Source organism: Geotrypetes seraphini, chromosome 2, assembly GCF_902459505.1.
Source record: "Geotrypetes seraphini chromosome 2, aGeoSer1.1, whole genome shotgun sequence".
NCBI lineage: Eukaryota > Metazoa > Chordata > Amphibia > Gymnophiona > Dermophiidae > Geotrypetes > Geotrypetes seraphini.
Genome location: NC_047085.1, coordinates 313,171,659 through 313,194,956, shown reverse-complemented (window position 1 = coordinate 313,194,956; position 23,298 = coordinate 313,171,659). Strand labels below are relative to the sequence as shown.

Below are 23,298 nucleotides of genomic sequence, written 5' to 3'. Positions count from 1 at the left end.
GTTCCCACCTTCCATACTGATAATGTAAGTTCAACACCCACTCGGTACGTTTCATCTTCTAGTTCTCCTTTGAAACATAACATATTTTTTTTCCTTGTATTAATGGTAAACTGTACAATTCTGATATCCTAGAGGAAAAAGATACAACACAGAAGTGTTCTCTGCTAGATTAACTATTATATAGTTTACAAAATGGTATACTGTGTTTTAGTTATCTTTTTCATCATCCTATACTTACAATGCTGAATGTGTGATAATAAAGAGTATAAATAAAGTATAATTAAAAACAAAACAAAACCGTACCCACGTCTAAAACCTGCGTCTATTTTGCGCGAAGAGGTTGTAGGGACGTCTACCGCACGCCTAAGTACCGTTAATTGGCAATTACGTTTACCGGACGTCTAAAGCACGCCTAAGTTAGACGTACTAATAGAGAATTTACCCCTAAGTGCCTAGAGACTATGAAAGAAACTCTGATATGGCCTATGTGCAGATTTTAACTGACTCCTAGGAATAATTGTTTCCCAGTTTAATTCACTTGCTGCTCTGAAACCAGAAATGTAGTCAACCCATACTCTGTTAATGCTGTCAGCTATGTACTTCAATCCCAGTGGTTTTCACCAGGATTCTAGGATGGCTATAAATCGCAACGATTATTCAGATGAGATCACTGTTGTTCAACTTAATTCAACATTATGCCTGCTGTGGGTCTTCCTTGGTTATAGGTATATAAAGTAGCAGGCACATTATTAAATTGAGAATTGTATTAACCCCAAATCAGGTGTAAAAATGACATAATAGTTCTGCCAAGCTCATATATAGGTTTGGTGCTTGCATTTTGCATTTGTAAGGAAAATTCATGGACATAGGCAATGGTTTTCGCTTGATTTCATAGACATTGTTACACTTTCATATTCCATGTTCAAGTTTTTCACTCTTTTTTTATGGTGATGCAACAATCTATCTTTTATCCTTAACTTAGCAGTAAAGGGTTATATAGTGCTCCCCGGTCATTCGTGGTGGGCGATCGTGGTCCTGGTCATTCGCAGTATTTTCCGACCGCGAATGACCGGGCAGGAGAGAGCAGCCGGAGAGGCAGGAGAGGGCAGCAGGAGCACCGGCAAGTGAAGGAAATCACTCGTAGTATGCTCCGACCGCCTCTTCCTGCACCAAAGTTGGACCTCACCAATCAGGAGCTGCTTTGACATGCAGCTCTTGATTCAGGACAGTATACAGCTGTTATGGTATCCTGTTCTGACATGAGGAAGGAGGGTCTGGTCTCCAAACATTGGTATTAAAATTAATATTAAATGTATTAAAATTAGTCCAATAAAGAGATTTTACCTTATTTCCATTTTCATTTTTAATTAATGTTTATTAACACTTTATTCTAAACAAAAATGATTTTTCTAACTTTGTTGTTTGCCCATTTACTTTTTCTAATTGGGTTGATCCCAGTCTTTTGTTTCTGCTTTCCTTGTCTTCCTCTTAACTCTCTTGCCAAGATTTCCTATCATTTTTTTCTCCTTTCTTCTCCCCTTTCACTCAGTTTTCTTCAATTTATTTTTCTGCCTCTGTCTAGATTTAATTCTTTCCTACTATGCAGTTTACAGTCCCCCCTCCCTTTTTTTTCTGTGTCTACTTACAGCTTGCCATCTCTTTCTCTCAATCTTGCTCTCCTATTTACATCCTCTTATTTCCCAGTCTTTCACTAACTCTATCCTCTTTCTTTTCCCCATCCAGTATTTGAATCTCTCTCTCCTAGTTACATCCAGCATCTGCCCCTCCTCTCTTGTCCCATCCCATTCATTGTCTTATACCTCACCTCTTTTTCCCCTTCCACCCAGCATCTGTCCCTCTCTTTCTCCCCCTTCTCCCCAGCATCTGCCTCCTCTGTCCCCCTTCTATCCAGTGTCTGCCTCCTCTATACCCCCTCCACATTCAGCATCTGCCCTCTTTTCCCCTTCCATCCAGTGTCTGTCCCCTCTCTTCAACCCCCCATATCCAGCATCTGCCTCCTCTCTTCCCCCTTCCATTCAGCATCTACCCTTCTCTCCCTGTCATCCCATTGTCGCTTTTCTCTTCCTTATCCAGCATTTTTCCCCTCTCTCCCACTCTTCTAGCATCTGTCCTTTCTCTCCCCCCTACATCTAGCATCTACCCCTTTTAGAACACAGAAAAACATACAAACTGTGGGGCCGCACTGTTCCTCCTCACAGATGGCAGCTCTTCCCCAAAACTAGAAGTGACATCAGAAGTGGACAGAACCGGCAGCCGTGAGGAGGAACAGTGTGGCCTCATGGTTTGTTTGTTTTTCTGTGTTCAGCAGGGACAGTGTTGTGACAGCAAATTTTTGGTGCCATGGCATCTGTGGCTTCCCCATTCTGATGCTATGTATAATATACAGAACTTAGCATGACCCAGAGTCTGGTTATCATTTTACTTCCATTCTTAAGCTGACTTGCTCATCCAGAAATATTTGCAACTTGTCTGGGTCTTCAAAATTTTTTAAGATGTTATTCAAAGTAACATGGAGATATGCTGGGTAGAACATGTGAAAGCAACTGTTTACCCCTCTTTTTTTTACCATTGAGATCTGGCAAAATCAAGATCTTATGCCTATGATATAGTAGCATAAATTTAAGCTTGGTGACCTGCAACACCACCAAAACATAAGGATAACATATTGTAGGATCTTTGTCACCATCTGGCATGGAAATCAATTATTTCCAACTGAGCACAGAAGGATACGGTGTGCTCATTCCACAATTATGGAAAACAAGATTCTGGATGTAGAAGCTGTGATGGAAGAAGAGGAGTTGGATATAGTGGCGAGCATGGAGACACATGACTGGGTTGTAGTTATAGATAGAGGATGTGTGCTAGATGTGGTGTATTTAGATTTTAGCAAAGTCTTTGACAGTGTTCCACACAAATGTCTAATAAATAAACTGAGTGCCCTTGGGATGGGTCCCAAAGTGATGGGCTGGGTCAGGAACTGGTTAAGTGGAAGGCGACAGAGGATAGTGATCAATGGAGATCGCTCTGAGGAAAGGGATGTTGCCAGTGGTGTGCCTCAAGGTTCTGTTCTTGGGCCTGTTCTTTTTAACATTTTTATAAATGATATTGCTGAAGGGTTGTCGGGTAAGATTTGCCTCTTTGTGAATGATATCAAAATCTGCAATAGAGTAGGCAGGCTGGATGGTGTGAATAACATGAAGAAAGACCTGGCAAAGCTTGAAGAATGGTCTGAAATTTGGCAGCTAAAATTTAATGCTAAGAACTGCAAGGTCATGATTTGGGCTGCAAAACCAGAGGGAACGGTACAGTGGATGAAGAACTTATGTGCATGATGGAAGAGCGAGACTTGGGTGTGATTGTATGTGATGATCTTAAGGTGGCCAAACAGGTTGAAAAGGTGATGGCGAAAGCTAGAAGGATGCTAGGTTACATAGGGAGAGATATGGCCTCTATATAAGACTCTGGTGAGACCTCATTTAGAATATTGTGTATAATTCTGGAGGCCGCACCTTCAAAAAGATATAAAAAGGATGGTCCAGAGGAAGGCTACTAAAATGGTGTGTGGTCTTCATGATAAGGCGTATGGGGACAGACTTAAAGAACTCAATCTGTATACTTTGGAGGATAGGTGGGAGAGGGGAGATATGATAGAGTTGTTTAAATACCTACATAATATAAATATGAATGATGAAGTTAAGAGGTGATAGGCTCTGTAGTAATCTGAGGATATACTTTTTTACGGAAAGGGTGGTAGATGCATGGAACAGTCTCCTTGAAGAGGTGGTGGAAACAGAGACTGTGTCTGAATTCAAGAGGGCCTGGGCTAGGCATGTGGGATCTCTCAGAGAGAGAAAGAGATAATGGTTACTGTAGATGGGCAGACTAGGTGGGCCATTTGGCCTTTATCTGTCGTCATGTTTCTATGTTTCTATCAAATGCTTATTCCAACTTCAAATCCAGCAACTGATGGAGAAAATTCTCCAAAAAGACTTCCATATTGTTTGACTCCAAACCCTCCTGTAAACCCAATATTCTGACATTATTGCTGTACATTCTATTATTCATATCCTCAAACTCTTTCTCTAAGGCCGCTACACATTTGGTATTACTCTTTACTTCCAACTTTGGGGCTTCAAACTAGAAACATCTTTTTTTAAAACCTCCAATGTGTCCTTATTTTCTTAAAGGAGATCTTTAATTTGTAGGAGTTCCGTCATTATTGCTTGTAGAGGTATCTCCAGTATTTTTCTCGTACCTCTTTATATGCAGCAAAGGTTGCTCATGTTTGAAGTGTTCAAATCCCTATGTAGACTGAGATGTGTACTCTCGATAAACTCATCATTCCTTTCTGCTCTTCTAGGACTCTTAGATCGGCTGATCAGAATCTACTGACCATACCTTCCATCAAAGAATTCTGTTACACTAGGAAAACTTTCTCCGTTGTAGCTCCTACTTTATGGAACTCCATGCCACTTTAATTCCGTCTTGAAAATTCTCTAGACAAATTTAGGATTAAACTAAAAACATTTTTATTCAAAGACGCATACCATAGTATTTAAATATTTCTTCTTCAACAGCCAGCAAATTAAATACGAACCGCTTTTAAGAAGCAATCCCGTTCCCTGATGTTATACCCTCCTCCCCTCTTCCCTCCCTCTTAAATTGTTTTCTTTTTACCGATGTATTTATCAACTTTCCTTTTCCCCTTCATCCTGAAGCTCACGTTTGTACTTGTAATTTGTCCAATTAATGTTTATACTTCTCCCCCCCTTTTTTTTAAATAATAATTTATTTTTAACCTTTCATTTTTAACATTGTAAACTGGCCAGGTGTCCGTCGATGGTCGGTATATTAAAATTTAATAAACTTGAAACTTTAATTTTATGGCTTTCATCACTGTTTGTTCTAGTAAAGGTAGCACTACAAAAGGTACATGTCAAGCTGTTAGATATGCTATCTGGAGTCAAATTTTGCCTAGAGTAGTACAAGCACCTGGCTAAAGCTGCCATCTTGGATATCACCTGAAAGCACCCCACCCCCTCTAGGAACAGATTTCTAAAATCCCTGTAAATGGCTCTAATCGCAGCATAGTGGTTCCCAACCCAATGCCATTTTTCCTACCCAGTGGCACTCAACTCCTCCAGCACTGCTTCTTATGTTTGTACCTGACCTCCCCAAACAACATCTGACTCCCCAAAAGAGCACAAAACCCATGCCAAACAATATCCAAACCTACTCTCCCAAAAAATAGACCTGCCATGTGGCACCCTATGGCAGGGCAGGATCCTATCACATGGCAGCTTCTATAAATTACCTCCCACCCTTATTGTGGCTAGACACATCACAATTTCTTCCCAGTAGGTCATCTCACTTTCTACCTCTCTAACCCAGTCCCCAGACTTATTTGGGGGGGGGGGGGCTCTCTAGTATCTACTGGTGCAGGAACATTGCAAAACTCATTCCTGCCTTGTATCTTAGACGTAGAAGGTGGGAGGGTCCTGCTGGAAGGTGAATTTTGAAAAGATTGGCCCCACTGAGAGGGAGAGGAACTTGGGGGATGCCACATTTTGGGTTCTTGGGGAGGTTGAGTGTTCTGTTGAATGGTTGGGTGGTGTTTGTGGGTCAGATGCTGTTTTTGGGAAGTCGGGTACTGTTTGATGGGGATGATGAGTGCTGTTGGGTGCTGTCATGTAAGGCAATTGCTGGGGCAAGTCAGGTATCACTGAGTGGGGAAAGCTGGTTTAGAGTAGAAGCTTGACTGGGGGGGGGGAAGGAGGGGAGAGCTGGCAATGCAGGGGCAGCTGTAAACACAGACATCTATTTCCCCACACAGACTCCCCCATTTCCCCACACTCCTCATGCCCCCTTGTCATTTGAACTTGGTAAACTTCCCCATTTCAGAATGGCTCCTATTTTGAAATGAAATTAAAACTTCTGAGCCTCTCCAGACAATTTAAAAGCTGCCATTTAGTTGTAGGAATGTTAAAGGGACCATGTTAAATTTTTCTTTTCATGACCCATTCAGTCCTAGTTATGTTACTGGCTCCTTAGTTTTCATTATGATTACTAAACTCCTTTTTTTGTGTGTGTGTGTGTATTTGTTATTGTTAATAGGTACTTTTTATTATTGAAGATTGGAAAAAAAATTAAAATGTGGATAAAAGGAGAGGAACATGTAGAATGGAAACAGTATAATGAAACCTGAACTTGTACTGGATATATTCAAACACATAAAATGAAACGAAGGGAAGCATATTCTGAACAAAACACATGAGAGAAAATGATAGATAAACTAGCTGCTAATTCCAGGATTATCCCAGGAGGCTGGAGAGATAAGATATGTGAGTAAGGGAGATTACCGAGAATGGAATTACATTAGCCAACTCTAGAGATAACTGAAGCTTGGTTAGAATATTCACAAAATCAAAATAAAGATATGGACACATGCCAGATATATTGAGCAATTATTGTTGACAGGATTTTTGTAAGATTAGAAATATGAGACTGGGAAAATGGAATGAAATTAAAAAGAGCAGCAAAACTGAAGTAAGAGAGCTGGGAAGGCTTGGAGGAAGAGGGAAATTAAAATTACTTAGATTACATTTCAGATGAAGATTTGATGGCCGAATGACTACAAGAGAAACAGGCTGACATCAAGAAAATGAATATTTAAAAAAAAAAAAAAAATGTATAAATCCACCAGTATATACATCTTTATCCAAGAACTCACCTAGGCTCTCCACCGTAGAACTGAGGCTTTTTGGGTTTGCAGCATTATAGTCTAACTACAATGTTATGCTACTGACCAAATATTGAAGGAAAAGAAAGTTGAGAACTTTGAATGTTGGTTAGCTAAGTTTTAGTGTACAGTTTTGTCACAATGCAAAACAAGATTTGTGCATGAGCTGATGGTGTGCAAAGCCTTTTGTAAACATCAGTGTACAGGACATGTACGGTATATCCATGCTAATGCAGCAGAGATGCAGAGAAGTGCATAAAACATCAAAAGACTGAGAACAATGCCAGGGCTTTAACACAAGATCTAAGAACATTAGAATAGCCATATTGGGTCAGACCAATGGTCCATCTAGCCCAGTGCCTTGTGTCCACAGTGGCCAATCCAGGTCACAGTACCTGGCAGAAACCCAAATAGTAGTAATATTCCATGCTATTTAAGCACTGGCTTCCTCCACGTTTGTCTCAATAGCAGTCTATGGATTTTTCCTCTAGGAAAAGTCAAAAACTTTTTTATACCAGTTACGCTAACCACTGCTATAAACATCTTCTGGCAATGAGTATTTCCATGTAATTTTATTGAGTGCCTCCTAGTCTTTGCAATTTTTGAAAGAGTAAAAAATCAATTCACTTTTACCCATTCTACACCATTCAGGAATTTGTAGACCTCAATTATATCTCTCCTCAGCTGTCTTTTTTCCAAACTGAAGAGCCTTAACCTCTTTAGCCTTTCCTCATACAAGACGAGATCCATCCCCTTTATTATTTTGGTCACTTTTCTTTGAAGCGTTTCAAATTCTACTATATCTTTTTTGCAATACAGCAATTAGAATTGAATGCAATGCTGAGGTAGGGGAGGGAATAGAAAGGGAGAATTGTTGGACGTGAGTGTGTCAGTGAGAGGGAAGAGAGATGGGGCACACGGGAATGAAAGAAAGAGGAGAATTTTTGGGCATAGGATGGAGGGAGAGAAAGAGATGCTGAGGTAGGGGAGGGAATAGAAAGGGAGTTTGTACCGTGAGTTGTACCGTTGGAGTGATACAGAGGCATGATAATATTCTTAGGGCTCCTTTTACTAAGCTGTTAGTGGTTTTAGTGCGTGCTGCATTGCCGAGCGTGCTAGATGCTAATGTCACCATTGAGCTAGCATTAGTTTTTGGCGCGTAGCGTGGGGTTAGCATGCGCAGCAATGTAACTTGCACGTTAAAAATGCTAGCGCACCTTAGTAAAAGGAGCCCTTAGTCTCATTTACCATACCTTTACTAATAATTCCTAACATCATGTTTACCTTTTTGGCTGCCACCGCACATTGGGCGCACATTTTCAGCATATCGTACAGTATATGATGATGCCTTAATCTTGGGTTCTGGCCCCTAAGGTGCACCCTGCAAGTAATTGAATCCATCCCCACCCGTTCCTATAAACTTCAGAAATACCGTAGTTATTTTATTTAATTATGCTACTGAATTAAAGGCTCTGGTAGAGACCCCTTTAGAAAGTGTATATTCTTCCCAATTAATATTTCCAAATTTAAAAAGTGTCTTTGCTTATTTTTAAATAGGTCTCTGCCAGAGCCTCTAATGTAAATATAAAATATAAATACTCCAAGCTATGTCAGCTGAGGACTTCCTCTGAAGGTGACCGGGGGTCCTTTTGCCAAGCTTGGCAGGCAGCAGTAGCGTCCCTGAGTCACAGATGCTGGCACCTCAGTGGCTCATGGATGCTGCCAACGACTGCTATGCTTGGTGGAGGGGAGTTTTGGCCATCTTTGGAGGAGGTCCTCAGTTGGCTGTGCTTGGGGATCCCCACCAGCCACAGCAGGGGTCAGCAAGTATTTCAGCACTGTAGAAATAAAACCAGAAATGCATTTCCTTATCTTTTGAACATAATACAAAGGCATCTGCTATATACATTTCCCAAAGCTAACATATTTCAGTCAATAAATTCTTTTTTTTACTTTAGTTGTCTGGAGATTTATTTTTCCATCAAGTTGGTCTCAGTTTCTCTTTTTCACTTTCCCATCTTCTGCAAATCCTTCTGTTGCTGTCCATTGGTTCCTCCTACCATGGTCCAGCATTTATCCCTTTCTCTTCCCTTCCTCCCATTGTACAGCATCCTCACTCCCTTCTGTCCTGGACCAATCTCCCTCTTTTTCCCCTCCCCACAACTGCATACTATGTCTTCCTCTCTCCTCCACACCCATGTGCAACATGTCTTCCTCTCATCTCTCTTTCTCTCATTCCCTCCCTTGCTGCAAAGAGAGAGAGGAATCCAGGGTGCATCTCTCCCATCTCCTCTACTGCTACATTCAACATTTTTCCCTCTCTCATCCCCCGTATCATGTGCAGCATCTTTCATCCCTGCCCACCAGCCCCATGCCCAACATTTCTCCTTCTATCACTTCTCTCCAGCACCATGCCACATCTCTCACTCCATTCCCTCCACCACTATGTCCAACATTCCTCCCTCTTGCATCCCTTTCAGTCTGCCCTACTGTTCCCTCTTTGCCACCATAACATTTCTCCCTCTCTTTCTCTTCCCTATGTATCTGTACCTCACTCATCTCCCTTCCTATGCCCAAAAATTCTCCTCTTTCTTTCATTCCCGTGTGCCCCATCTCTCTTCCCTCTCACTGACACACTCTTGTCCAACAATTCTCCCTTTCTATTCCCTCCCCTACCTCAGCATCTCTTTCCCTCCCTCCATCCTATGTCCCAAGTTTGTGCCCCCTTCCTCTCTCCCTTCTCTATTTCAAGTTTATACCCCCTTCCTCCTTCTGTGTCCAAACGCACTCCCTTCTTTATCCCAAGTTCATGCCCCTTCTCTCTCCCTTCCTTGGTCTAACGCACGCACTCACTCACTCCTTTTCTGTGGCCCAACTACTTTAGGGCCCCTCTCCCGCAAGACCGTACTGGAGCTGTACGGGTCGGCTGCCTCCTTCCTGCCTTCCAGCCAAACTTCTTTGCAAGGCCATGGGCCCTGCACGTGGATGACCCGAAGCCTTCACAAGATGCATTGAGAGGGGGAAGCCCCGTCATTTTCAGTACATGGCCCTGTAGGCAGGAGTGAGTGAGATTCCCTCCCGCTGTTTGATCTACCAAAGGTGGGGGGTTCCAGGAATGTAGGGGGGGGCAGGAATATTGGGGGAATGTGGTGGATATCAGGGTGATGTCAGGATGTGAGGGGGGAGGTTCATAGACAACGGCGCAAAAGACAAAGGCGTGCGCCGACAATTGAGCGCAAGACGGAAGCGCGCACCGAAGAAAATTACAGTTTTTAGGGGCTCCGACGGGGGGGGGTTTGTTGGGGAACCCCCCCACTTTACTTAATAGACATCGCGCCGGCGTTATGGGGGGTTTGGGGGTTGTAACCCTTCACATTTTACTGTAAACTTAACTTGTTCCCTAAAAACAGGGAAAAAGTGAAGTTTTCATTAAAATGTGGGGGGTTACAACCCCCCAAACCCCCCACAACGCCCCCACAACGCGGCGCGATGTCTATTAAGTAAAGTGGGGGGGTTCCCCCCACACCCCCCCCGTCGGAACCCTAAAAACTAATTTTGAGTGGCGCGCGCCTCCGCGCTGCGCTCAATTGTCTGGGCGCGCCTTTGTCCCGGCGCGCTTTTGACCTGACACCGAGGGGGGATATGGAGGATTCGGGATGTCAGGAGGAGGGATGTGGGGGTGTAGGGCTCCGCAGCTCAGCTGATCCTTGCAGGGGGATTCCCCATCAGCTGAGCCGCCCACAGGAATCCTCAAAACCCGTGCAGCTGATGGGGATTTCTTCTGCCATGATCACCCAAGGTAGTTGGTGGGCACGTCTACAAAACTTGCTTATGTACGTTTTTCGCGTGGATGTTTTTATTTATGAAAATGGGCAAAAAAAGGTAGACGTCCTAAGGACCAAACCTTATACCTTGCAATTTTCAAAATAAAATATAGACGTTTGTGAACTTTGAAAATGGACATTTTTCCTGCTGGGTTTGTGGATGTCATGCACAAATGTCCAACCTCAGACTTAAGCACATTTTGGATTATGCCCCTCCACGTTACTACTACACTTCTCCCTCTGTATCCATGGGGGTTAGGGGCAGATCTTGCCCATGAATATAAAAAAAACTGCGAATAATATTTGGGCCGGTTCTGCCCCTAACCCCTGCTTCCCCCCGTCTATTTTAAGCCCTGTAAGCCTCCCCTTAAGCCTTACTTGGTGGTCTAGCGGGTTTCGAGGCAGGAGTGATCTTCCCACACTCCTGCCCCATGCGGATCGCTCATAGGAAATGGCTGCCTTGAGCTCCCGTCGTAGTCTCGAGAATGCCCCTAAGCAAAACTTCACCTTTCAGTATGAGGTTTACTTCATAGGCCTCTTCTTTTGAATGAGGGAAATTCAACGGGATAGGGAGTAGTAAATAGAATATTGAAAACCATATACCTGTAGTTTTGAATATGAGTTTTTCTTTCTTCGGTACTCATATGAACATAAAAACATAAGAATTGCCATACTTGGACAGACCAAAGGTCTATCAAGCCTATTATCCCGTTTCCAATAGTGGCCAATCCAGATCTCAAGTAGTAAAACAGAATTTTTTTCCTAATTCCTAACATTCATGTGTCTTTTCTCTTGTTTTTAAATTAACATGATGATCGAATAGTAGAGCAATTAGTCTGTCCTAATTGTCTCAGACATTCTAATATGTCCCTGAATGCTAGGTATATATTTTTGTCCCTCTTAGTAAGATATTGCTGTGTGTGACATTTGTTTGCTTTGAAGAAATATTGTTTCACATCGAAAAGTGGCACCTGATGGTTTCTCTTGAAGTGGCAGTTATTGAAATTTCTGACACTGGCTTACCTCTAGCTTCAGAGTTGTTTTCTAATCCTGTTGGTATCACCTTCTACTGATTAACCGTGACGATAATTTCTGTGCTTTATTAACCTAAATAGAAAGTTGCAGTTGATAAGTTGCATATATTAGTACCGATTTTGTTTGTTAAATATTTGTCTTTTTTTCATTTTGGTTTAGCATACACTGTTTCATTTAACACACATGCTGATCTCTGTGCACTGTTTAATATTGGCATACTCTAAAATGAAGATAATAAATACAGGTTCCACATATAATTGACTTGTACCTTATCAAGAGGGAAAGACCTCAGCAACCTGCTCCATGCACCGAATAGTCAATTCAAGCACGGGATTCTTCAGCAGGACAAAATTTCCATCATAGGTCATAAAACCCTCACAACCACCCGAAAAAAACTTTTTATAATAGTGTTTATAACATCCAACTCTTTCAATCGGTAAGTGGTTGAAACAAAATATGAATATATAATGCACTTATCTGTTCGCAAATAAGAGCCCTTATTTGGGGCTCTTATTTGCGAACAGATAAGTGCATTATATATTCATATTTTGTTTCAACCACTTACCGATTGAAAGAGTTGGGTGTTATAAACACTATTATAAAAAGTTTTTTTCGGGTGGTTGTGAGGGTTTTATGACCTATGATGGAAATTTTGTCCTGCTGAAGAATCCCGTGCTTGAATTGACTATTCGGTGCATGGAGCAGGTTGCTGAGGTCTTTCCCTCTTGATAAGGTACAAGTCAATTATATGTGGAACCTGTATTTATTATCTTGATTTGGAAGAGGTTCTTATCCATTTTTTTGAAGTAGTAGTATACTCTAAAATGAAACAACCCATGCCAAATCAAAACAAAAGTGGCAAAAAAGGCCTGGTAAGTTTCCCCCATGTCCCTAGTACCTGATGTGGCAATAGGATCATGTTTTTGTTCAGTGTAACAATTGAAATGTGTGAAGGGAGGGCGGTCACTGAGGCCTATGTTATTGAGGAATCAGCACAAATATTTTGTACAGACTAGCTTTTTGCGTCTTTTGTCTTTCCACAAATTGACAACATAAAAGATGAAAGCAGATGTTTGGTGAAAAACTACATTTCAGCCCTATTTTACGAATTATGTATCTCAAACAGATTTGTTATTCCAAATTGGAAAACATATACGTTACATTGTGAGCAGTTGCTTCAAATTTTTTCTTTGATCTGAGACCTTGTCTTACAGACGTTTGTTATAAGAAGGATTGATAGTCCATAACATTTCTTTAAAGGGTCCTTTTACTAAGCTGCATTAAGCAGCTAGCTCAGGTTTTACTGCACGTTAGATATTAGCATGCACCTCCACTAACCTTTAACTAGTGGCATAGCGAGGGAGGTTGGCACCCGAGGCTGTGGCGCCCGGCATCACTATGCCATGCGCCCCTTACTCTTTTCTATCATATAAGTGCTCCCGCCCCCCCTCCCTCCACATACCTCTTAACATGTTTGTCAGCACGAGCAGCAGATGCAGCAGATGCTGCTCCTGACAACCTCAGCTCTCTTCTGACATCACGTCCTGGTCCCGTGACCAGGAACTGACGGTGTGAGCAGCAAGTGGAAGATGCTTCTCATACCAGAAAACATTTAAAGAGGTGTGCGCGAAGGGCAGAGAAAAGTAGAGGTGCCAGTGCCCCCGCGAAGATGGCGCCCAGGGCGGTCCGCTCCCCTACCCTTCCCTTACTATGCCACTGCTTCTAACACATGTTAAAAAACAGCCAATGTGGCTTCCATCCACACTAGCTGCTTAATGTGGTTTAGTGGGCTTGATAAGGGAGAAGCAGAGAAACGGCCATACTTGATAGCACATGGGTTGGTGCCGCAAGTCAGGTATCGTGACTGCTGATAGTGCAGCTGCAGTTACGGCCATCTCAGGAGGAGGCTGTAAATGCATCCATGCTACCAGCAGTCTTATAACCACAGAGGGATTGCAGCAGCTTCTTGGTCCCTTCCCTGATCCGAATCTCCTCAATCTGAAGTTCCAACTTCCTCCAATGGCAGCTGTCAATATCCCTGACATGCCAAATTGCATCCTTCTCCTTCTCTAACATTCCAATTGACCACCTTCTCCATTACTGACTTCCCTGGTGCCTTTGATGATCTCCGTCAACCTCACTGAACCCCCTAAACATGTCTATTGTTCCCCTCAACCCCCAGTTCCCTCACCCCTCCTAGAATTTACCAAGAGTTGCTGCCTGGTAGTCTAGAAGGCTGGGGGGGGTGTCAGGGTGGGGGATTGGGGGTTTCGGCAGTTACGGGGGTCATGGGTTTGAGGGGGCTGCTGGCAGGAGGGAGTGAGCATCCCTCCTACCGTGGGACTTTGAGGGGTTTAAGGGGGTTAGCGATTCTGGCAGGAGGGAGTGGACATCCTTCCTGCTGATATTGGGGGGTCTCCTTCCACAGCCGCTCAGCTGATTGAGGCAGGAGTATTCCCGCCCCCCTGATCAGCTGAGCTAGAGGACTCCCCGAAGCTGCAGCTTTGGGGAGCCCTGTAGGCTCAGCTGATCGGGGATAACTTCCCCTACCGCGATCAGCTTATGGCTGTTGTGGGCTGGCTTTAGGATCCCGTGGCAGCATAGATAGGCGGCTAAAATGTAGGCCAGGGTTTTCCGGGCCTATATTTCAGCCGCCTGCCTTGCCTTGAATCATGGCTAGGTAGCCGCTTTAGCCTGCCTAACGCCACTTCCGGCATTGGTCATGCCTACTATGGTGTTCTGTGGCCTAAAGCGGCTACCTAGCCGCAATTCCAACCGCTTTTTATTTAGGCATCTGTAGGCGCTTCAACACTGTTTTTTTGCCATTTCTGATGGTGTTTTTCAATTAACAGGCATCGATAAGGCACCTACTGATGCCTACGTTTAGGCGCTGGTTATAGAATTTCCTTGTTAATGTGTCTAAGTGCTTTGAAAATGAGCTCCTATATCTCATTCAGCTTTCTAACTTTATTGCATGTGTTGTTCTTATTTTAGATCAGCAATCCAGAATCTCGGGGCAGAAGTATTTGAAAAAGTGTATGACTACCTCAAGACAGCAAGACGGCAAAATGCTGATGAAAATGAGATCAAAGAACATCTACAAAATGTAATTTCCAAATCAAGTGACTGTTTTGAAGTGGATCAACTTATCTTCTTTGAGGAACAACTGCTGGCCTCATTGGAAAAACAAATTCCAGCATGATGGCTTCATTGGAGTGAATGAAACTGCAGCCAATCATGTAATTTTAATCAAGTATAGACACTTTGGGCTAGATTCAGTAAAAGTTGCTCAAAAATCAATTCTATTCTATAATGGGCACTCAAAGATGAGCACCCATTATGGAATTAACCTTGGGTGCCGATTTTGACGCTCAACTTTGGTGAACCAGGACTTACAAACCAGGTATAATTTCCAGTGCCCAATTTGAGTGCACATCTCTGGTATTCTATAGCACTGCATGGAAATTTTAGGAACACCCTAGGCCTGCCCATGCACCTCCCATGACCATGTCCTTTTGGGTTGTGCATTATGAAATTTGGGTGCATAGACTAGCAAGTAGCAAGATTGTGTGCACAGATTCAAATTGGTGCCAATTTTCTACCCAATTATAGGCACACGCTGGCTTTTTAGCCAAGTTATTTGCATGCCTATCTTGGATTGGCCTTCAATTTTGGCACTATATATAGAATCCGAGGACATGGAGGTAGGCTGCTAATATAAAAGGTCCACAAAGGCAACATCCAATCCTAATAATGTGCAATTGCTGGTGCACAAATTTACACCCTCTCTGAAGAAGGTATACATGTGGGTGTGTACCTGTATATTTTACGGTATAAAATGCACGCATATATCACAACCCTGCCTCTGCTCCACCCAGACTATACCTCTGGGAGCATCAATGCATAGATCACGTAAAGGTAAGTGCATATTTTCCATGAAAATGTGGTTGTGCAATTTTATAGAAGCCTTTTTGACAGGTTAAACATGCTTTAAATGCAGAACAAGCTCTATAAACCTACCCTCTTTGAGTTTCATACTGCCCACATTGCTATAAAGTTCAAGGCTATTTTCATCTATGGACTTTTCGCCACATTGAAAATATTCTAAGAAAAAGGCACCTGCAGAGGATTGGACCTTCTTTTCTGTGGGGGGACATACAAAACTATATATGATAGTGTACCCCCCACCTAGGGAACATATCTGCTGATAGCTTGCTTCTGTTCATGAAACACTGTACTTATGAAAATGGCCTTTTTTGTTAGTTGTAATGATTGTATTATTTTTATCTGTTGGATGACTTTATATTGCATTATGCATTATTCTCCCCATATGAACATGGCAACATAAAAATAGTCTTACTGGATCAGACCAGTGGTCCATCTAGCCCAGGGATCTCAAAGTCCCTCCTTGAGGGCTGCAATCCAGTCGGGTTTTCAGGATTTCCCCAATGAATATGCATTGAAAGCAGTGCATGCACATAGATCTCGTGCATATTCATTGGGGAAATCCTGAAAACCCAACTGGATTGCGGCCCTCAAGGAGAGACTTTGATACCCTTGAACTAGCCCAATATTCCATCTTCGCGGTAGCCAATCTAGGTCACAAATACCTGGCAGAACCCAGATAGTAGCAACATTCCATGCTATCGATCTAGGGCAAGCAGTGGCTATTGCCATGTCTGTCTCAATAGCAGACTACGGACATTTCCTCTAGGAAACTGTCCAAACCTTTCTTAAAACCAACTACATTAACCCTCTTACCACAACTTCTGGCAACGCATTGCAGAGCTTAACTATTCTATGAGTGAAAAAATATGTCCTCATGTTGGTTTTAAAAGTATTTCCCTGTAACTTCATTGAGTGTCCCCCTAGTCTTTATAATTTTTGACAGAGTGAAAAATCAGTCCACTTATACCCGTTCTAGTCCACTAAGGATTTTGTAGACATAAGAACATAAGCAATGCCTCCACTGGGTCAGCCCATCGCGCCCAGCAGCCCGCTTACGCGGCGGCCCAACAGGTCCAGGACCTGTGCATTAATCATCTATACCCTTCTATTCCCCTTTTTCAGCAGGAAATTGTCCAATCCTTTCTTAAACCCCAGTACCGTACTCTGCCCTTATTACGCCCTCTGGAAGCGCATTCCAGGTGTCCACCACACGGGTAAAAAAGAACTTCCTAGCATTTGTTTTGAATCTATCCCCTTTCAACTTTTCCGAATGCCCTCTTGTTCTTTTATTTTTTGAACGTTTGAAGAATCTGTCCCTCTCTACTCTTTCTATGCCCTTCATGATCTTGTAAGTCTCTATCATATCCCTTCTAAGTCTCCTCTTCTCCAGGGAAAAGAGACCCAGTTTCTCCAATCTCTCAGCGTATGAAAGGTTTTCCATCCCTTTTATCAGACGTGTCGCTCTCCTCTGAACCCTCTCGAGTATCTCCATGTCCTTCTTAAGGTACGGCGACCAATATTGGACGCAGTACTCCAGATGCGGACGCACCATCGCCCGATACAACGGCAGGATGACTTCTTTCGTTCTGGTAGTAATACCCTTCTTGATTATACCTAGCATTCTATTTGCTCTCTTAGCAGCCGCTGCGCACTGTGCCGTCGGCTTCATTGTCATGTCCACCATTACCCCCAAGTCCCTTTCTTGGGTACTCTCATTCAATAACATCCCTCCCATCGTACAGTTGTACCTCAGGTTTCTGCTTCCCACATGCAATACTTTACATTTCTCAACGTTGAACTTCATCTGCCATCTCGTCGCCCATTCCCCTAGTGTGTTCAAGTCCCTTTGCAATTTTTCGCAGTCTTCCCTAGTCTGAGCTCCACTAAATAGTTTGGTGTCGTTCGCAAATTTTATTATCTCACACTTTGTCCCTGTTTCTAGATCATTTATGAATATTGTGGGACAGGATCCTGGCTAGGCTTAGTTGCTTTGCTGAATCCCAGTGCCAAAGTTTAAATAAAGGTAGTGAAACACAGTTTTCAGTGCCTCCCAAGAATTGCACACTGAGATTTCCTGGTTGATCAAAACAAAACCACTTTAATAGAAAACCAAAACCCCAAACACAATTTCAGAATTGGCACGAGCAAAAAAGGACAGGCTTCCAGGAATTCAATTCATTCCTCTTAGGAAGCAAAATAAGTCTCATTTTAGCACAAGCCATGCTATCAAAGTCAGTCCAGTCCATCAACAAAAAAAAGGTCTTTAACTTTTCCTTCTGGCCTTACTCATGGCCTAGCAGAACAGTACATGCACCAAACACTTGTTCGCTGTAAACGCTCTCTCTGGCTCTGGCTGTGGCCCTGTTGGGTAGAGCCGAATCCCCAACAGGCTGGGAGGAGATGAGCCCTTACACCACAGGTGTTGCCGCCCTCCCAAGAGACAGGCTCCGGTTTTCCTTCTTCAACCCCCAGCACAAGTCAGAGCAGTGCACAAGCTGCTCCAAAAACATAAACTCCAAACTCCCATGAAGGAAAAGAAAAACTGCTTGGCTTAACAGCCTACTCACAATCCACTAAGTGTTCTTTCCAGTTAGGCAAGACATAATAAGCCGCGCTAGCGGGGTTAACATGCGCGACTTTTCATCACGCGCCAACCCCCGCGCTGGCCTAAAAACTACCTCCTGCTCAAGAGGAGGCGGTAGTGGCTAGCGCGGCCGGTGGTTTAGCGTGCGGTATTGCGTGCGTTAAACCGCTAGCGCACCTTTGTAAAAGGAGCCCTAAATATTGATATTTTACAGTAGTTCCCAATTTTTAGAATTTATAGTTTTAAAATATAAATAGAGTTCAGGCCTGGATAAGCCTCTTGTTTTCAATGCATCCGGAAGATGATAGTAAACTTCTTGCAGAGCAGAACTAATCTTGTAACAGAATTGCAAGTTACATAATTTATGTGTAAGTTAAAATTAAATATCAGTAAAACTAATGGAACATGCTATTTTCTCTTTCTTTCTTTTTTTTTAGTTCAATATTTTTTATTGATTTTTTGAAAAAATATAAGAAACAGTTCAAGTACATGGTATCAAAATATAAAACAAAACATTTAGTATAACAAATATTCAGTTACATTATGCAATGTAGAATTGAATCGTTTTAAAAGATCTAAAGTACTAGGACTGTTCATGAAAAAATAGTAAAAGAAAAGATAAGAGGAAAGAGAAATTGAGGGAAGAAAAAAAAAAAAAAAGGACAAAAGATGAGGGTAAAGAAAAAGAAGAGGAAGAGGAAGAAGAAGAAGAGAGGAGTGTCTATGAAATAGATTGAACATATGAGTCCAGGAATTTCCAGGGTGATTTACATTGTATCAAATTTTTGGAAAGTCGAATTATATTTTTCTTTTCATAAGCATATGATTCAAATTTATGATATTAAGTGGGCAGACATATGTTGTAGTTCTAACTCTTTGATAGAAGATTCTAATTCTTTCTCTTTTTTCATGGATTGTTTCTTTTTCCAAGAGGCAAGATTGATAAGTTCACCCCTAAGGGAGACTTTATAAGCCTCCCAGACAATGGATGGGCAAATTTCTGGATCTTTGGAGTTAAGTTCGAAGAATTCAGCAGTTTCTCTTTCTAATTGAATATTGTTTTCTTTTATATCCACTGTGATGGATTTTCAGAAATATGCAAATCCAAGCCACCTGATTAATCTATTAAGATAGCTCCTGCTGAACTGCAGGTGGCTTCTGCTGTTTGAATTTGCATATTTTTGCTGTTACACTACCATTGTAAATATTGCCACTTTCATTTAATTAAGTTTGGCAGTGCTTCTTTAGTGAGATTTAATCAGGACTTTTGATTATAACTTTAAAAAACCCCTGTGGTTATAACCTAAAAGCCCAGGAAAACTATCCTTGCTCGGGTACTCCAGTGATGTCACCTGCCAGTTGCTGTCACAGCATGACTTTGCTCCTGTCACTCTGCTTCCTTTGTCAATTCTGCTGCCAGCACTGCAAGAGAATTTAAAATATGAGAATAGATTCATTCTGTAATTATCCTTATGAGAAACAGGAAATGTCTTTCACATCCTTCCACTGTACTGGCAGCTAAGCTGGTTGAAGAAGCAGAGTGTGGCAAGCGTAAGGACACAAGCTCCCACCACTGTGCTAGTTGGGAGAGGGGGGATGGAGCAGAGCCTAAGGCTTGGATAAGGGGAGGCTGATGCTGTGGCTGGGGGAGGGGGAGGGGAGGCGCTGATAGAATTGCTGATGCTAGGGGTAGATAGAAGAGGGTTGATGCTGGGTCTGGGAGAATGCAGCTAATGCTGAAACTAGGAGAAGGAGGGCTGGGACTGGGAGAAGGAGCTGATCCAGGAAAACTTTGTTTTGAGTCATCAAATGGAATCTACTGAAAACCCACACATTTTTCTCACAATGTGATTACAGCAGACCCTCAATATTCGCAGGGGTTAGGGGCAGAGCCAGCCTACGAATATAAAAATTTCACAGGTAACTTTCAGGGCTAGCTCTGACCCACCCCTGCCTCCCTCCTGCATCCTGGACCTTTCCCAAACCTTATCTGGTGGTCTAGCGGCGACGCGGGGCAGGGTGGGGGGGAGGAAGAGAAATGCAACTTTTTCACCCAATTGGGGAGAAAGAGGGAGAAGGATGAAAAATATTGTTGTTGCACCCAATTGGAGAGAGAGAGGAAGAAGGAAGTCCAAGGAAGGGAAATGCTGCTGCACCCAATTGGGGAGAGAGAAGGAAAGAGGGAGAAGGAAGAGAAATGCTTCTGTTGCACCCAATTTGGGAGATAGAGGGAAAGAGGGAGAAGGAAGACCAGGGAAGGGGGGGGGAGAAAAATGCTGCCAACGGCTGTGTGAGACTGCGGGGGGGGGGGGGGAATGCTGCAGCAGTACCCAATTGGGGAGAGAGGAAAAGAGGGAGAAGGAAGATCAGGGAAGTGGGGGGGGGGGAGGTAGAGAAATGCAGCTGTTTCACCCAATTGGGGAGAGAGAGGGAGAAGGAAAACCAGGGAAGAGAAATGCTGCTGCTGCACCTAATTGGGGAGAGAGATGGAAAGAGGGAGAAGGATGAGAAATACTGTTGTTTCACCCAATTGGAGAGAGGGAGAAGGAAGACCAAGGGAGAGAAATGCTGCTGCACCCAATTGGGGAGAGAGAGAGGACAAACGCTGCATAGAAAGAAGAGCGAAGAGAAGATAATTAAAGTAAAAACGACAAAAGATACAAAAAAATTTTTTTGTTGCTTTTTGTAGAATCAAGTAGTATTGTAACTGTATTGATAAAAATTTATAAATAGGAAATAGAAATAAGGCAGTTTTGGGGGGACTAAACACCTTTCCTCAGGTCAGGACAGGATACTATAACAGCAGTATACTGTACTGTCCTGAAGAAAGATTTGGCCTCTAAAAGCTAATTGAAAAATGGATTAGTCCAATAAAATGGTATTTTCTTATTTCTCATTATTTGGTTTATTTCTATTTGTTAATTTGTGGTGATTGTATCAGTTTATTCAAATTTACTACTACTACTATTTACATCTACTGTCTTCATATTTTGCACAGTATTAGGAGACATGTGTCACTGTTTGTGTGGTGTTGCATTGTATGCAGAGTCTTGTATCTTAGGGTTTCATTTTTATATATTAGTACTTTTAGTTTATGGTCCCATATTTGCTTAGGGGTTATCTGTGTTCTGGTAGGAAAGAATATTTAGAAGCAAAGTGTGCTTTGTGTATTTTAATTTTGTGGTTCACCATTATGTGTTGTTAATAAGATTATATTGTATGTATATATGAAAAATGAATGGAAAAAATTGTATTACAATTAATACTATTATATGGGCAGAATCTGGGGGTGGAGATTGGGTGGGTCAGGGCGGAGCTTTCAGACACCCCCCCCCCCAAACAAAAAGCATTCCGCTGCCTCAGAGAGTGGTTGACACCTGGAATGCCCTCCCAGAGGAGATTATTGCGGAATCGACCGTGCTAGGCTTCAAGAGCAAACTAGATGCATATCTCCTTAAGAGAGGCATATAAGGATATGGTGGACTATAAATTACGCCAGGTGTACACCTGGCAGGGCCTCCGCGTGTGCGGATCGCCGGACTTGATGGACCGAAGGTCTGATCCGGAGATGGCAGTTCTTATGCCTATGATTCTACCTGTTCTGCTGATGACACTATTATAGTTAGTTTTGGAGTGGTTTTGGGCCTGTAGGCTATAGGGAAGTTGGGTTAAATTTAGGCTTTGCTACATAGCTGTCCAGACCAGGTCTGAATTGTTTGGTTTTTATTTTTTAAGGAGAATTAAGCTGTCAGCATTATTTATCCAAGCTGGTGTACTAAGAACATTGCAGCATGGAACTGGATTGTTTATTCTTGGTGAGCTTGTGGGACAGAAAAACCATAGTGCAAGGTCATTTAGGTCATGATGATCATGGACAATTATGCCCACCCATGGAGATGGTCAAAGGGTAGGTCTACTGAGATTTCCCTTTGAGAGACTAGGTTGTGTATGCTTAAACTGACTGGGCCTTTGAATCATAGGACCAATTCCCATGACATAATCCATATTAAGCTGGACCAATCATGAATTGTCAAGCTCTATTACTGCCATGTTAGCTCATCATTAGCCAATGACAGGACGTCATTGATGGTTATGGAGACATGGGATTTCCTGGATATTAGCCAGAGTGGGAGAATGAGAGCCAGAGTGTGTATATGTGTGAGTGAGTGAGGAATAGTGTAAACCAGAATGGGAGAAAATTGGTGGTCTCCAGCCCAGTAGAGGGACTGGAAAGATGTGCCCTGAAGAATTATGCTTCACCAGAGGAGGGAGGAGCAAGAATCCCTGAACAGAAGTGAGAAATTTCTATTCAAATTGAGCTAGCATCCCCCTCCCCTCCCTTTCCCGGCAAGGCATTCTTCTTCATGGTACATAATTCTAGTCCCTCTGCAGGGCTGGAAGCCACCAGTTCTCTCTCACAGTCTCCTTCTCCTTCTCATCCTTCTTCATTCTAATGTCCAGGAAATCCATTGTTATATAGGATTTGTCCCCATAGCCATTAATAGTAAGTCCTGTCATTGGCTGTTGACAGACTAACAGGGAAGCAATGGAGCTTGGAAATTCATGATTGGTCCAGCTTGATGAGGATTAAGTCATTGGAATTGGTCCTATGATGCAAAGGCCAAGTCAGCTTAAGCATACACAACCCATTCTCTGATAGGCTCATTAAAGGGGAGTCTCAGCAGACCTACCCTCTAACCAGCTTCATGGGTGTGAAGGATTGTCCCAGATCATCATGACCTAAATGACCTTCTACCACAATTCCTCTGTTCCATGATCTCATCTAGAATAAACAATCCAGCTCCATGTTGCAATGTTTTTCGATATACATGCTTAGATCAATAACGCTAACAGCTTAATTCTCTTAAAAAAAAAAAGATATAGTTCAGCATGGTCTGGACAGCCATGTAGCAAAGCCCAAGTTTAACCTAACTTCTCCTATAGCCTATAGGCCCAAAAGTACCCCAATACTAACGTTAACAGTGCTTATGAAAAATCATATGAATCCATTGGTGGACTCTTTTCAGGGAATATATGGTCAGCAGTAGGTAACAACTTCTCCCCTACTCTCTATGGACTCTTGTAGCTTTATTGTTAGAAATACCACCCCTCCCCCCAGCCTACCACCCACTGTGTTTTCTGCTTTA

General features: G+C 42.6%; 1 protein-coding gene across 10 annotated transcripts in view; it reads left to right on the top strand.

The window, feature by feature from the left end:
• The window catches only part of NEK11 (NIMA related kinase 11), a 539,441-nt gene that overhangs the window by 385,525 nt on the left and 130,618 nt on the right, over positions 1 to 23,298 (top strand). For 7 of the 10 annotated variants that reach the window (XR_004538012.1, XM_033930006.1, XM_033930009.1 and 4 more), the window contains one exon: positions 14,614 to 14,725. Coding sequence is in view for 8 of the 10 variants with exons in the window: in XM_033930006.1 (XP_033785897.1) it covers positions 14,614 to 14,725 (112 nt within the window). In the remaining 2 variants the exon portion in view is untranslated. Of the gene's footprint in view, positions 1 to 14,613; positions 16,325 to 23,298 lie in introns of those variants that run through there. The other 3 variants (XR_004538011.1, XM_033930010.1, XM_033930014.1) reach the window with 3 other exon arrangements.